The 16156-nt window shown below is 39.4% G+C and overlaps 1 protein-coding gene across 3 annotated transcripts in view; it reads left to right on the forward strand.

Moving 5' to 3' along the window:
* The first annotated feature begins 659 nt into the window (after positions 1 to 659).
* LOC106973933 (ubiquinol-cytochrome-c reductase complex assembly factor 1) overlaps positions 660 to 16156 on the forward strand; it is a 100183-nt gene continuing 84686 nt past the window's right edge. For 2 of the 3 annotated variants that reach the window (XM_015071104.3, XM_027069938.2), the window contains exons 1-2: positions 660 to 814; positions 15106 to 15204. In XM_015071104.3, the coding sequence (XP_014926590.1) occupies positions 791 to 814; positions 15106 to 15204 (123 nt within the window). In that variant the 5' untranslated portion in view covers positions 660 to 790. The remainder of the gene's footprint in view (positions 815 to 15105; positions 15205 to 16156) is intronic. The other variant, XM_015071111.3, reaches the window with a different exon arrangement.

The following is a 16156-nucleotide window of genomic DNA, read 5'->3' on the forward strand; positions in this document are numbered from 1 at the left end:
TTTGTTGACTGAATGGAGAGGAATTCTTTTAACATCCTGCCCCTCTGCTCCCAGTCAACCCCAGGAGCATCTACTGCTCTTGGGATACAGTGGAAGAGGTCCACCAGCCAAGGTGATTCTCTCCCACCTCCTCAAGAAACTCCTTGTATCCTTGATTCCTTCTTCTGTGCCTTCACCTTCACAATTATTTCCTATCAAAACTCAAAGATGTTCACATTAAACAACCAACCGGCCAGAAACCCCAAAAGTTCCTTCCTCTTCAGGCCTCGGGTCAGCACGTGACTGCCCTCTTGACTTTCAGGACTCAGCTGAACACTCTCCCGTGTTCCTGTACAACAACTTCTCATACTTGTTTTTTGGGAGCTCTTCAATATTGGGATCCCCCAAAGTCCTGTTTTTTTTTCACCCCCCAGTGAAAAGGGGAGGTATTCCCGTGGGGGAAGAGTCGGAGAAAGAAGAATTCTGACAACGGGGCGCTGAGGAGTGAGGCTGGGTGAGGGAGAAGTAAGTGGTTAAGGAGAGAGCTATAAAAAGCGCAAGGCTATTGGTCAAGGAGGACAGGTGCAGCGGGGAAGACGTGAGTCTCTGTGACGTGTCACAGGGGTTAGACAGGGGAGAACGGGAGGCGCGCGCCAGGTCGGGGAAAGTGCGCGCTCTTGAGCGCAGGCGCCTCTGTGCGCCTGCGCTGCCGTTGCCAGGTACCGCCGGCGAAAGGACAACTTAGACAAGGGGAGGGGGCAGCGGGGACTCCGGAAGGCCACTCTTTACCCGGAAGTGGTTGCAGAAGAACATGGCGTTGCTGGTGCGAGTCCTTGTGAGTGAGGGAGTACTTTTCTGTGGTCGCCCCCAGGGTTGGAGTCGGAAAGGGCAGGGCGGGAGGAGCTGGAGGAGAGTGCAGGAGGGGAGCTTGGGTGGCAGCGAGGCTGCGCGGTCGCCTTTCTGCGGGGAAACTGAGGCAGCTGCCCACTTTCCCCTACCCTCGGTTTGGTGGTGGCTTCCCCGTTTTTGGAGGAGGGAGAGAGTGACATCGGACCCAAATCTGGCGAAGTTTGCTTTTCCTCACTTACCTCTTGCGACCGCTCTCCCTCAGGGAGAGGCAGCACGTGGGGGCACTGATTGGAGTTTTCGGGAGGCCTGGGTTCCTGTTTCTGTTCTGTCACTGATTCCCAGTGTGACCTTGGGCAAATCACTTTCGGGTCTCAGTGTCCCGACGGGAAAAATGAGGACGTTAATCTGCAGTTCCTTCGGTTTCCGAGATTCTCTGGGTTTGTTTCCGAGACCAATCAGTAAGACGATTCTTAACTCTACGGTTAAGTGGAATACTGTTTCAGGTCATGAGATTGAAAGCTGCACGCAAACCGAGCTCATACTCTGCCCAGCACAGTGTATGGCACACCGTAGGTGTTCAATAAATGTTGAAGGAATTAACGAAGTGAGGAAGGAATTACTTGACTTCTTAGCACCCTTGTGAGAAACTACGGCCCTTGTGATTCAGCCCCTATCCTTCTAGCATACTCTGACATCTGGGAATTCAAGGAGAAAGAAAGTGGCAGCAGGAAAAGGTTAGGATGATACAGAACCTAGTTACTAATCATTGAGTGATGGGAGGGTTTATCATTTTAGCTAGTCTTTCAGAAATTGGGTCAAGGACATTGTTTTTCGTAGCAGACACTGCCCATTCCTGCCTCTGGCTATCGTGTGAGTTATTTACACTTATGTTTCTAATCTTTTTATATATGGTTTATAAGAACTGCAATTTTATGTCTTGTATTTATTTCAGCCTAGCAAAGTGCGGTACTCTCTGTTCCTGCTCAGTAATTGTTTGACGAATAGCTCATATAACCTACAGAAAGATTCACTTAGTGAAGTAATTGTTGATGCCAGGGCAGAAATTGATTCAGATCTGAGAACTGCGGGAGAAATGGCAAGTAGGATGTCCTAAATTATTACACTTTTAAGATGGATATGTCAGGAAAAAGATGAAAAGTTTATTGGGCTGTATACCTGAAAGGAACACCTTGATTTATCTTGGAAGTTAGGGCCTGCCTGATATATTAAATATTCTTGCCCCTGAGTGTGTGGACTGTTGCAGGTTTATTTCTTCTTAGGTGGTAGCATCCGTAGACACCACCTAACTGCCCTCTATTTGTCATATTTTTTTTGCTATTTATTCCTTTCTGCTCATCCTTTTAGATAAAAAGCAAGTTTAGATAAGGAAAAGTCACTTTTACTTTATACTATGAATCTTTAAAAGTTTCTTATTATATAATGTGCTGTGTGACAAAGCAATGGAATCTCCCCTAATACTAGTTGAAAGTGACAGTAAACATGAAAGCAGCAGATATTTATTGATTACCTGTTCTGAAGAGGCATTTGGGTTAGGTGCTGAGGAATTCACAAATATAGGGAATCTACCTTCTAGGAGTCTGAAGAGCCTTGGTTGAAAGTGTGTCTCTGTTACTTATTATGTGTTACCTGGAGCCAGTCCCCTAACTTCTCTGAGCCTCAGATTTCCTTAACAGTAAGTTTGATAGGATTGATCTGAAAATCAGTTGATACAGATGACATTTAAGTGCTTTTTCTTCTCTTCCTTTTAGTTCAGCACCTGTTTTGAGAGTACTGCATTCTGGGAACTATCCAAGGAACTGAGGATGGAAATCATAGACCTCTGTCTGAAGTTTATAGTCTAACAGGAGAGACAGAAAAGAGAACTCCTAATACAATACTTGAAATGCTGTGATAGAAGTTTGTACCAGGTGCTATAGGAGCAGAGTAGAGACATACTAAACCAGCTTGAGGATAAGCATCCATCAGGGAGTGATGCCTGAACTAAACGAGAGCATTAGAGAAGGGGAAAGAGAGCATATGCTACTAATGCCAGATAACCAAGAACTGTATGTGACTCTGTTTGGCTTGACTTGGGTACTTATGGTGAAATGGCAAGATTCACGGCCTTGTGTCTCATGGGTAGGATTAGAGGTTTATCCTGAGGCACAGGGGACCCTTTGAAATGTTTTAAGCAAGGGAAGATTTATTTTTAAAGTTTTTTTTTTTTCAAATAATTTTCATTTTTGGATTTTATTTTTCAAATAATTTTCGAGTTGAAACCAACCCAATCTTCATTTTAAAGTTTCTCTCCTGCCTATAGTATAAACCACTGGGGTACTTCTATAGGCTGAGACCCTGAGTCCTTCAAATGGGTTGAGGAGTTGCATCATGGGTAAACTACAAATGCACACTGAGGAGCTTTGAATAGTGTGCAACCTAACGTGAGCTGATAGCAGCTCAGTGTCTAGGCTGGTTTCCTGTGGTTGCCAGTTTGCGCCTGGCCCTGGAGACTGGGTTCTAGGACAAGGTTATGCACTCCCTGACCTTTGGTACTTGTGCTGGATACAGACAGGTAGTCCTTGATGGCGATGTATACATATTACTTGGTGTCATCTATCATGCTGTAGATGGCATCTATGTCAAAGCTTCTGTTTTTAATGCAAAAGAGTTTGTTTTTAAAGGGTTTTTTTGATATTTACTCTTTTTTCATTTAAATTTTTAAAGTTAAAGAATAATTGATGTACAGTGTTGCACTTATTTAATTATATAATTTGATAACTGTTTAAAAAATTTTTTTTAATGTTTTATTTTATTTTTGAGAGAGAGACAGAGAGACAGAGTGCAAGCAGGGGAGGGGCAGAGAGAGAGGGAGACACAGAATCCGAAGCAGGCTCCAGGCTCTGAACTGTCAGCACGGAGCCAAATGCAGGGCTCAAACTCAGATCATGACCTGAACCGAAGTCGGACGCTTAACCCCTGATAACTGTTAACATAGGTATACACTTGAAAAGCTATCACCACAATAAAAATAATGAACATATCTGTCAGTCTCCAAAATTTCTTTGTACTCTTTTGCAGTCCTTTTCTCCTCTTCTCTCCTGCAACCACCACTGATGAGGGGAACACTTTAGTTTCTTTCTTTCTTTTTTTTATTAAAAAAATTTTAAAAATATTTATTTATTTTCGAGAGAGAGGCAGAGTGTGAGGGGGGAAGTGCAGAGAGACAGGGAGACACAGAATCTGAAACAGGCTCTAGGCTCTGAGCTTTCAGCACAGAGCCCAACACAGGGCTCAAACTCATGAACCATGAGATCATGACCTGAGGCAAAGTTGGACACTTAACCAACTGAGCCACCCAGTTGCCCCTAGTTTCTTTTATCATTTTTAAATTGAAATTTACAAATTTCATTTTGAAAGTGCAAAAAAAGTAAAAAAAAAAAAAAACAAACCATATAAACACTTATATCCACTAGGAGATTTTTGCTTTAATATATCCCTGTAGCAGTTGTGGAAGGAACAGTCAGAGTGGGCTGAGTTTCGGGTCCCAAAGTCCAGCCAGAACTACTCATGTAATCCTGGAAGAAGTAGAAGGCCTGTACTAAGAGGAGGCAGGGAAAGTGTGGTTATAGAGGAAGGGATGATTTCAACAAGTATTGAGGAAACAGAGTCTACAGGGTTTAGTGGAAGGTTAGATATTGAGGGTGAGGGAGAGGGGTGTGTAACAGTGAGTCCTAGGTCTGCCTTGGATGACTGAATTAATATAGCAGTGTCCTTCACTGAGAATATCCAGTTGGAGATGGTGGTGTTTTATTGTTTGTTTTTAAGTAGGCTTCACACCCAGCGTGGTGCTTGAAGTAACCACCCTGAGATCAAGACCTGAACTCAGATCAAGAGTTGGAGGCTTAACTGACTGAGCCATCCAGGTGCCCTAAGTGTTTTTTTTGTTTGTTTGTTTTTTTGTTTTGTTTTGTTTTTTTAAGCAGCTGGTGAGTTGGTGTTCAGGAGAGACTAAGCAAGCAGAGATATAGGTTGTAGTTGAAATAAGATGTTGAGTTTTCCTGGGGAGTAATATGGATAGCTAACATTTATAGGGCACTTACCATGTGGTAAGCACTCTTATATACTGTATATATATGTGAACTTAATCCTTACACTAGCCCTTTGACAAGGTAGGCACTGTTATTTCCCCCATTTTAAGGTAAGAAATTTGAACCACAGAGAAGTAATAGTCCTGAAACATTCTCATTAGTTTCCCCTTATTTTTTTACTCTTTTTTCCCTTCTCCAATAATGGGTTTAAGAAGGAAGAGGAAGCTAAAACATTGCTATTGCTAAGTAGCTCCAGCAGAGGAACTGGATATTTGAGTAATACAGTGGGACTTGTTTATGGTTTATGAGCTGTCCTGGGCATTGGTGGTCATTTTTGCTTTATTTTGACAGTATTAGAAACCGCAGAAAGTCACTCTTGTGCTAGCTATTTATTTATTTATTATTAAAAAAAATTTTTTTTTAATGTTTATTCATTTTTGAGAGACAGACAGAGACGAAGTGTGAGTGGGGGAGAGGCAGAGAGAGAGGGAGACACAATCTGAAGCAGGCTCCAGGCTCTGAGCTGTCAGCACAGGGCCTGATGCGGGGCTTGAACTCACAAACCGTGAGATCATGACCTGAGCCGAAGCAGTCGGTCAACTGACTGAGCCACCCAAGTGCCCCCACTCTTGTGCTTTTTAAAAAAAATTGTAGTAAAATATAGATAATATAAAATGTACCATTTTAATAGTTTTTAACTATACAGTTCAGAATGGTATTAAATGTATTCACATTGTTATGCTGCCATCACACCGTCATTCACAGAACTCTTTTTATCTTGCAAAACTGAAATTCTGCCTATTAAATGATAAATCATTATGCTCCCCTCTACTTAGTCCCAAGCAGCTATCATTCTTTCTGTCTTCATGATTTTGACTACTGTAGGTACTCATATAAGTGGAATCATAGGGTATTTGTCCTTTTGTGACTGGTGTATTTCACTCAGCATAATGTCTTCAAGGTTCTTCCATGTTGTAGCATGTGTCAGAGTTTCCTTCCTTTTTAAGGCTGAATAATATTCCATTGTATGTATAAACCACAGTTTGTTTACCCATTCTTTTGAGGATAGACACTTGGGTTGCTTCCATCTTTTGGCTATTATGAAATAGTGCTGCCACTATTTATATCTTTTCAAGTCCCTGTTTTTACTTCATTTGGGTATATATTCAGAAGTAGATCATATGGATCATATGGTAATTCTATATTTAATTTTTTGAGCATTTGCCATTTTATTTTCCACAGTGGTTGCACCAGTTTACATTCCCACCAGGAAAGCATAAGGGCTCCAGTTTCTGTACATCTTTGTTAATGCTTATTATTTTCTTTCTTTCTTTTTTTTCCTTCATAGTGGCCATCTTAATAGGTGTGAGGTGATATCTCATTGTAGTTTTGATTTGCATTTCTCTAATGATTAATGATGTTGAGCATATTTTATATGCAAGTTGGCCATTTGTATATCTTTGGACAAATGTCTATTTGAGTCCTTTGCCCATTTTTTAATTGAGTTCTTTGTTGTTGAGGAATTTTTTTTTTATATTCTGGAATCAGTGCCTTATCACATCTATGATTTGCAAATACTCTGTCCCATTCCATGGGTTATCTTTTTACTTTGTTGATAGTAGTCTTTGATGCACAAAAGTTTTTAATTTTAATGAAGTCCAACTTAACTATTTTTTTTGTTGTCTGGGCTTTGGTGTCATAGCCAAGAAATCATCGCCAAATCTGATGTCATGAAGCTTTTCCCTTGTTTCCTTCTAGGAGTGTCATAGTTTTAGGTCTTATGTTTAGATCTTTGATCAATTTTGAATTAATTTTTGTATATGGTATAAGGTTTTATTGTATTTTTTATTATTTTCCTTGTGTTTGCTGTGGTGATAACAATTAACATCTTGATTTATAACAATCCAGTTTGAATTAATATCAACTTAATTTCAGTAATATATAAAAACTTTGGGGGTCCTGGGTGGCTCAGTTGGTTAAGTGTCTAACTTCAGCTCAGGTCATGATCTTGTGGTTCAAGCCCCACGTTGGGCTCTGCACTGACAGCACAGATGGAGCCTGATTGGGATTATCTCTGCCCCTGCCTCCTTCCTCTTGCCTCCATGCTTGCACTCGCGCACACACGCACACACACACACACACACACGTGCGCGCGCACACTCTTTATAAAATAAATAAATAAACATTAAAAAAAAAACCCTGTGATTCCATTTAGCTCCATTCCTTCCTGGCTCCCTTGTGCCATTAATGTCATTCAAATTATATATTTAAACATTGTGTGCCCATCAGCATAGATTTACAATTTTTGCTTTATGCTGTTGCCTTTTAAGTTAAAAATAAAAATAGAGGAATGCCTGGGTGGCTCAACTGGTTGAGCTCTGACTTCATCTCAGGTCATGATCTCACTGTTTGTGGGTTTGAGCCCTGTGTCGGGCTCTGTGCTGACAGCTCAGAGCCTGGAGCCTGCTTCGGATTCTGTGTCTCCCTCCCTCTCTGCCCCTCCTCCTCTCACACTCTGCCTCTCTCTCATAAATAAAACATTAAAACAAATTAAAAAAATAAAAATAATTAAAAACAAAAAATATACTTATGCTGTATTTTTTTAATTTATCCAAGTAGTTGCTTTTATCTGTGCACTTTATTTCTTCATGTGGATTTGAGTTACTGTACTGTCAGAGGTCTCATTTCAGCCTGAAGTTCTCCTTTTAGTATTTGCTATAGAGCAGGTCTGCTGTTGGTTTTCTCAGTTTTTGTTTATCTAGAAAGTCCTAATTTTTCATCCCATTGCCTTCTGTCTTCCATGGTTTCTGAGGAGAAATCAGCTATTAATGTTATCAAAGATCTCTTGTACATGTTGATGAATAGCTTCTCTTGCTGCTTTCAAGATTCTGTGTTTTTGTTTTTCAACAGCTTGATTATGATGTCTTTTTTTTAACACTTTATTTTATTATTATATATTATTTATTAAAATTTTTTTTAAGTTTATTTATTTTGAGAGCAAGAGAGGGAGAGGCAGGGAGGGGCAGAGAGAGAGTGGGAGAGACAGAATCTCAAGCAGGCTCTGTGCTGACAGCAGATGCAGGGCTTGAATTCATGAACTGTGAGATTATGACCTGAGCTGAAACCAAGAGTTGGACGTTTAACCAACTGAGCCACTGATGTGCCCGTTTCATCTTATTTTTGAGAGAGAGAGAGAGAGAGAGAGAGAGCGAGCGAGCACTTGTGTGTGTACCACATGAGCTGGGGAGGGGCAGAGAGAGGGAGACAGAGGATCTGAAGCAGTCTCTGTGCTGATAGCAGAGGGCCTGATGTGGGGCTTCAACTCACGAACCGAACTGTGAGATCATGACCTGAGCTGAAGTTGGATGCTTAACCGACTGAGCCACTGAGGCACCCAACATGTATCTATTTATAGATTTCTCTGCATTTATGCTATTGGAGTTAGTTGAGTTTCTTGGATTTATAGATTGAGGTTTTTCATCAAATTTGGGATATTTTCTGCCAGTATTTCTTCAAATATTTTTTGTTTCCCTTTATTTCCTCTTGTCCTTCTGAGACTCCCCTTATACATATGTTGGTACATTTGATGGTATCTCGTAGGTCTCTGAAGCTCTGTTAAAATTTTTTCATTCTTTTTTCTTTCTGTTCCTTAGTTTGGATAATCTTGGTTGATCTATTTTCATGGTCACTGATTTTCTCTTCTGCTCAAATCTGCGGTTTAACCCCTTTAGGGAAATGTTCATTTTATTTATTGTTCTTTCAACACAAGAATTTGTGTTTTTTTTTTAAAATAATTTCTCTGTTGATATTCTCTATTTTGTGAGATAGCATTCTTATACTTTGCTGTAGTTCTTTAGAATGGTTTCCTTTAGATTATAAACATATTTAGGGGTGCCTGGGTGGCTCAGTAGGTTAAGTGTCTGACTCCTGATTTTGACTCTGGTCATGATCTCATGGTTCATGGGATTGTGCCCTGCGTTGAGCAGTGCATTGACAGCGTGGAGCCTGCTTGGGATTCTCTGTCCCTCTCCTGCTTGTGCTTCCACTCAAAATAAATAAACTTTAAATAGTTTCACAGTCTTTGTCTAGTTTATCTAACATGTGAGCTTATTCAGGGACAGTTTCTGTAGATTTTTTTCCCCCCTTCTGTGTATGGACCATGCTTTTATGTTTCTTTACATGTTTCATACTTTTTTTTTGTTTTTGTTTTTTGTATGAAAACTGGACATTTTAAATAATATGTGGCAACTCTGGAAGTCAGGTCTGTCCTTTCCCAGAGTTTGTTATTGTTTTTCTGTTTAGTGATATTTCTGAATTAACCCTGTAAAGTCTATATTCTTTGTTGTATGGTCTCAGCTCAGTTAGCTTAGTGGTCAGGTAATGATTGGAGACTTCTTAAATACCTGGAACCAGTAAGTCTTCTGTTTTTTGCTGAAGGGCTCTGTGCACATGTTGTGGTACACCATCAACAGTCTTACAATCATTTAACATCTCTGCCTTAAATTTCGCTTCCTGCTTGTGCAGAGCCTCAAGGTTAACCAGAGGTCTCAGGTCTTTCCTGTTCTTGTGCACAGCCCTGTGCATATGCGTGGCCTTCAGATTCCCAGGAATATGTCATACCTTTTCAAAGCTCATTCTCTTGCTTTTCCTTTTAAGCTTCTTTTGTTAGCCAATTGTTTTCTCCATGTATTATCCATTGCCTCAGGCAGTTATGAAGTTAAACAGTTGTTTTCAATGAGTGCTCCTGCAGAAATGTTTTTTTCAGTTTTTTCATGTTGAATGAGTTTTACATTGGATGGAGTCTTCTAAAGAGCTACTAAACAGATCAAATAATGCCATTTCTTTGCAAGTAAGGCTTTAAGGACCATCAACCCCGTTCCGAAGTCAACTTTTTTCCAGAGACCACTAGTTCTTTTTAGTGACTAGTACTATTTAGAAACCAAGTCTGGATGCTGGATGTGGTCATTGCTTCCAGGACCTATCAGGACAGGAATAGGAAGCACATGTATGTGTATACATTTACATAAACACATCTATTTCTGTGTTTATCTATACATATTAATAACCCATACCAATAACTCTAAATTCATACTAGTATCTTGGGGTTTATTGTACCTTTCTGCCTTTCTATAATAGAAATTTTAATGTACATAATAATTAATACATATATTTACTGATATGCCCAATCTTAATATATTAAATGATTTGCTCAAATCTTTCCCGGATGTAATCAATCTTTTTTTTTATATACATTTTTTTTTCAACGTTTATTTATTTATTTATTTATTTATTTATTTATTTTTTATTTTTGGGACAGAGAGAGACAGAGCATGAATGGGGGAGGGGCAGAGAGAGAGGGAGACACAGAATCGGAAACAGGCTCCAGGATCTGAGCCATCAGCCCAGAGCCTGACGCGGAGCTCGAACTCCGGGACCGCGAGATCGTGACCTGGCTGAAGTCGGACGCTTAACCGACTGCGCCACCCAGGCGCCCCTATATACATTTTTTTAATGTTTATTTTTGAGAGAGACAGAGACGGAATGCGAGTGGGTTGGGGCAGAGAGAGAGCGAGGCACAGAATCCAAAGCAGGCTCCAGGTTCCGAGCTGTCAGCACAGAGCCCGGCGCGGGGCTGGAACTCACGTGAGATCATGACCTGAGCCGAAGTCTGATGCTCAACTGACTGAGCCACCCAGGCACCCCGTAATCAATCTTTTAAAGCTCAGATTGGAACCCCCAACAAAGTGGGAGGAGGCAGAGGATTCAGTAATGATGGAAGGAATTGTTGAACATTCTCTGCTCCTCTGGTATGTCTAAGTATCCTTTTGTATAGCATGCCACTTCATAATTTGCAGGATAGTTTGCTACAATAGTGTTTATCCTCTGGATTATGGAATTAAATTAGTATCCATGGCATTCAGACTACAGGAACCAGTGAACATTTACAGAGTAGATTTGGTGACTATGGTTGATCTTCATTATTCAAGATTCTGTATTTTTGAATTCATTATACTTGCTAAGATTTATTTGTAATTCCCAAATCAATATTCATGGCACTTTTAATGGTCATTTATGGATATGTGCAGAGGAGTGAAAAATTGGAGCTGCAACATGCAAGTCCTTGCTGAGATCGATATGCTGACTTATTTCAGCTCTTATACTGTAAATAAGTATTGTTTTCACAGTCTATTTAATGCTAAAGTTTTTGTATTTTTGTGCCTTGTTGGTGATTTCCCTGTTTAATATGGCCCCTAAATGTAGTTATCTAGTGGTACTAAGTGCAAGAAGGCTGTGATATTCCTTATAGAGAAAACTTACGTGTTAGATAAGTTTTGTTCAGGAGTGAGTTACAGTGCTATTGTCCATGAGGTCAATGTTAATGAGTTAATTGTATATTTATAAATAATAAGATGTCTTTAAAGAGAAACACACAAGGTTATGTATTGATTGGTTTATGAAAATGTTGTGACCAGAGGCTTGCAGGAACCTAACCCTGTATTTTCTCTAGGAGCAATGGTTCAGTATTTGCTAACTCAGTGTTTATAGTCACTTTATAAAGCAAAACTACGGAGAATAGGAGAATGGACTACCTGTAAAGCCTTTTCCAATTCATGAGTAAGCCAAGGAAAATACTATGTACAGTATCTTAAAAAACACATGCAGCAACAGGCTGGTCAATGGACTGATTAAAGCTGTAGTTGAAAAACTGGTCTGTCAGAATATTTTGAAATACAAATGTAAAATCACCTGCAGTTAACAATATGTACAGAAAGTAAAAACATGAAACCTGTCTTTAAGATTTTGGTTTTGAAGTGTTGGTGAGGTACAAAGACAATAAAACCTCTTCCCACTTAATAATGGTGTATATATTAGCCTAAGTTAAGGCAGTAATTCTAACCATTGGAAATGGCTGTAAATGTTTTCCTGAACTTGGAAGTTGAGGTTTGCTAATTGTTATAGGCCTGATATGTTAGTACCTTTAAGAGGGAGCTAAGTACTTCCACTGATTTTTAAAAATATCTTTCTTTCTTTCTTTCTTATTTAGAAATTTTTAAAATTTATTTTTGAGAGAGAGGTTGAAAGAGAGAGAGAGAGCAAGCAGGGGAGGGGCAGAGAGAGAGGGGGACAGAATCCGAAGCAGGCTCCGGGCTTTAAGCTGTCAGCACAGAGCCCGACACAGGGCCGAACCCACAAACTATGAGATCATGACCTGAGTGAGCCTAAGTCAGACACTTAACTGACTGAGCCACCCAGGCCCCCCCACAGATTTATATTTATAAATTAAGTACTGGGAGAAGTGGGAAGGAATATGGACCAAGTAGAGTCAGTAGAACCAGTACCTGGAGTCTGGGGAGACCTTTTTTTTTTTTTTTTTTTTTTTTTTTTAAAGATTATTGATTTATTTTGAGAGAGAGAGAGAGAGAGTGCAAGGTGGGAAGCGGCAGAGAGAGAGGGAGAAAGAGAATCCCAAGCAGACTCTGCACTGTCAGAACAGAGCCCAATGCAGGGCTTGAACTCACAAACTGAGATCATGACCTGAGCTGAAACCAAGAGTTGGTCGCTTAACGTTCTGAGCCACCCAGGTGCCCCTGAGGAGACTTTTTGAAGCTAATGAACTCATGGGTTGGGGAGGAGGGAAGAAGAGAGTCCCAGAGGAACTGACTAGAAGGGAATTAGCTTGTGTGGAGAGGAGTAGTAATTCCCAAACCAGAGAATCTGAGTCAGGTTTTGGAACTGCTGAATGGAGAATACAAGGCAGGGTATGTAAATATAAAGATGAGTCTAGAGGGGTCTAGTTGGTCAAGATCAGGTGTTGACATTTGATTAAAGAGGCACTTGGAGGCACTGCAAGCTTTTGAGAAAGGGAATTCCAGGTTAAAAACAGTATTTTAAGAAAATAGTTCTTTTTTCTATGACAGTTTGCTGGTGAAAGAGAAGCTTATTTACATAATTCAGTAACAGTTGTTAATAACAGTAATGATGCTTTTGTGTGTATTTTAGTATTCTCAAGGTGCTTTTACATATGATCCTTGGAACACTCCTGTGAGGTAGCTTTTATTATTCCCACTTTACATAAGGGAAAATGGAGGTCCAGAATGTTGAGTAGCTAGTTCAGGGTCACACAGCTATTCAATAAGAATCTTGGGATTCAAATACCCTTTCTGCTACATACCCTTTCTGCTCAGTTTCAATTAAGGGTTTGAACAAGAGTTGTTGTTGTAGGATTGGAGAAGGAAAGAACAGAGCTGATTGCTTCTTTCTTCTAATAAGAACTGATTTAATGTATTGGCATAAAACCAAGTAGAACCAAAATTACAGAGAAAAATTTTGTTGACGTGGGGAAAAATATGATGAAATTCTTCAGAAGATCTTCCAAAAGTTTGCATTGTTCCTACTTGTAATTTCCTCTTACTTCCCCCTGCCTCCCTTGGCTTGAATCTGCAGAAGTTTCATCTTATCCCATATTTACATTTTTAGGAAAGGAACATGTAACAGTGAATGATTCTGGCAAATGATTCAGCATTAGTAAACAAAAAGCCAGTAATGGTCTCTTATTTGAACATTATCCCAACAGATCGAACCTCAGCTGAAATAAAATATTTTGAAACTTTACTTTTCATTTGAAACATAAGGTGTTGTGAGTAGCCTATTAAAAACAGTTACACAATTTTAAAACTGTGAGACACTTTAGAAGGCCTCTCTACGTTTAAAATTCCTGCACCTTTCTTCATGTACATTATCCCTATCACTTGTTGCCTACTCATGAGGAAATGGAGATTCAGATTCAACTTAATATTTATTGAGTTGGACATGTTACAAGGTACGTTTGTTGATTTTTCTTAAGTCCTGAGAAGTAGGGATTTTTTTCCTTTATTTTATAGAAGAGACAACAAAGGCTTGTAGCTTTCAGTGGAGCCAAGAGTCAAATCAGTGTTTTCTGATTCCAAGTACGTGGCTCTTGCCACAATACTAACTGTGTTTTAGTTGTTTCAAGACTAGTTCATAGAGTGTTAGAAGATACTTTGGAGATAATTCCTTTTACCCTTTCACCCCATAAATGAGCATGGATCCTGAAGTTGGGCTGTCTGGGTTCAGATCTTAACCCTGCCATTGTATTAACTTTGTGGCCTTGGGAAATTCCTTATCCTATGTATACCTCAGTTTCTTTATCCATATAAGTGGGATAATGGCAATATTCCTAGGTCATTCGGTGATGATTGTGAGTTTTAAGTGAGTTTATATATGTAAAGTACCTAGGAAAGTACCTGTCACAGAACAAATGCTCATAAGTATTACTAATAATTGCTATAAGGAACCTGTGCATTGTAGAAGTTAAATTACTTGTAAAGATCATATTAGAATAGCTGAGTTAAAACTGGAATCCAGATCTTTGACTCCTAGTATTGTAGTTTACGTTTGGCAAAGTGTTTTTAAATAATTTTATATTCAGCCCTCATTGTGGCCCTATAAGTTTTATATAGGTCAAATGAAAGAGACCCTTGGATCCCTCAGAGTTGGTTCCTAGAATAGACATCTCCAGTCCTGTGTACACGAATGCCATTTATACAGTGTGATGTATTTCAGGTTCATAAAATAGAGTAGGCTTCTCAGGTAGCAAGATAGCTCTTCCTTTCCCCAGCCCAGCCTTTCACTTTGGCCCAGAGACCTTTTTGAGGTTGGTTAATACCCTAGGGGGAAACTGAACTTCAGTCATTAACTCTAACAGCCATTTAATCTCTCTCTTTTGTTTTGGAAATCAATTTGGCTTAGTGTTTTCCTACCCTAAAAATGTCAGCCCTAGTTTCTTCATCCTTTTGGGGATGACACTGCTTACTATAAAGGGATTCTATGAAGATCAGATAAATCAGTGTTTATGAAAAGGCATTGCAGACTCTCAATTTAAATGATAATCTAATTGTAAAATGCCTGAAGTCTACTTATTTTGTTACTCTCCTGAGAGGGAGCCCATGTCCCCCTGCTTGAGTCAGCCTTTACTAGAGTTGTTTTAGTCCATGAATCAGGAATAGGTAGGGGTACATTTTATCCTTGGAGAGATGAGCAGGAGGAAGCTTGTTCCTGGCCCTGTTTTGGAAGTTCTCTTTTCATGTACCCTGTTCTGGCAGAATTTCTAAACGTCTACTCATGGAGTTGGATATAGATTCTTGACAGCCTTTTTTTCTTTCTCTAGAGAAACCGGATTTCCCAGTGGGTTCCAGTATGCAGCCTATTGGTACCTGTGTCCTCTACACAGGCACAGTGGGGCAGGGCTCTGTCTGGTACTTTCCAGGTAAGGTTTGTTGTTCCTTTGCTTGGTATGAAAACCTTAGTGTTTATTTTCAAATGTCATATATTTATAGATTAGCCAAACAAATTGTGTGATGGAAAAACCTCATGAGACCACTTCTGGGTCTCTGTGGTGCCAGCTCAGGACTGATTCCTACAGTATGGTGTCTAGGGCGTTGCTTCTAAATACCCCAGCAGTGGAACTTAGCCTAGGATACCATGCTACAGTCTGATGATTTTTACTGTTGGGAATGTTTCCAGATATTCATCTCAGAGTTAACTGCAGGTTTCTTTTTGTAGCCACATTGTGCCACTTTTATTTGGGGTAAGAAATGTTTCTTCCTTTCTTTTTTTTTTCTTTTTATGAACACAGAATCCAAGGAACAATTATTTGAGGCCTTTGTTTATCATTGACCACATGATTCATTACTTTGGACCCTCTTTGAGAGTTTTTTCTCCTGATTTTTGTTAATTATACAAATAATTTAGTAATAAAGGAAATAAAAGTCACCCATGACCTCAAACGTGAAAACATCTGCTGGTTTTTTTCCAGTCCTTATGTAGGACTCCAGTGTGTGCATACTAATTTTTTCCGTAGATACCTTAACAAATATCCACAGAATTTTATTTTCTGGTGCCTTTTCACTTATTGGAGCAGACATTATTCATTTTAGATAGATTGCATAATTATATTTTTTGATGGCTGCATGTTATTCTATTTGCTTAGACTTTGATACTAAAATTATTTGCAAAAAATTTTTTTTTTGTCGTAGGCTTTAGTGTAGTTACTATTTCTTGATAGTTTAATAAATTTTTACTTTATTAAAGATGAATTCCTAGGAGGGTATACCCTGGGTCAATGAGTATGGGCAGTTTCTCTCTCCAAAAGGTGGTTTTAGTTTATATTGCCATCAGCAATGTATATATAACTAGTTTTTCATTAACTTCCTCTAAAT

The sequence above is a fragment of the Acinonyx jubatus genome, chromosome A3, assembly GCF_027475565.1.
Source record: "Acinonyx jubatus isolate Ajub_Pintada_27869175 chromosome A3, VMU_Ajub_asm_v1.0, whole genome shotgun sequence".
Lineage (NCBI taxonomy): Eukaryota > Metazoa > Chordata > Mammalia > Carnivora > Felidae > Acinonyx > Acinonyx jubatus.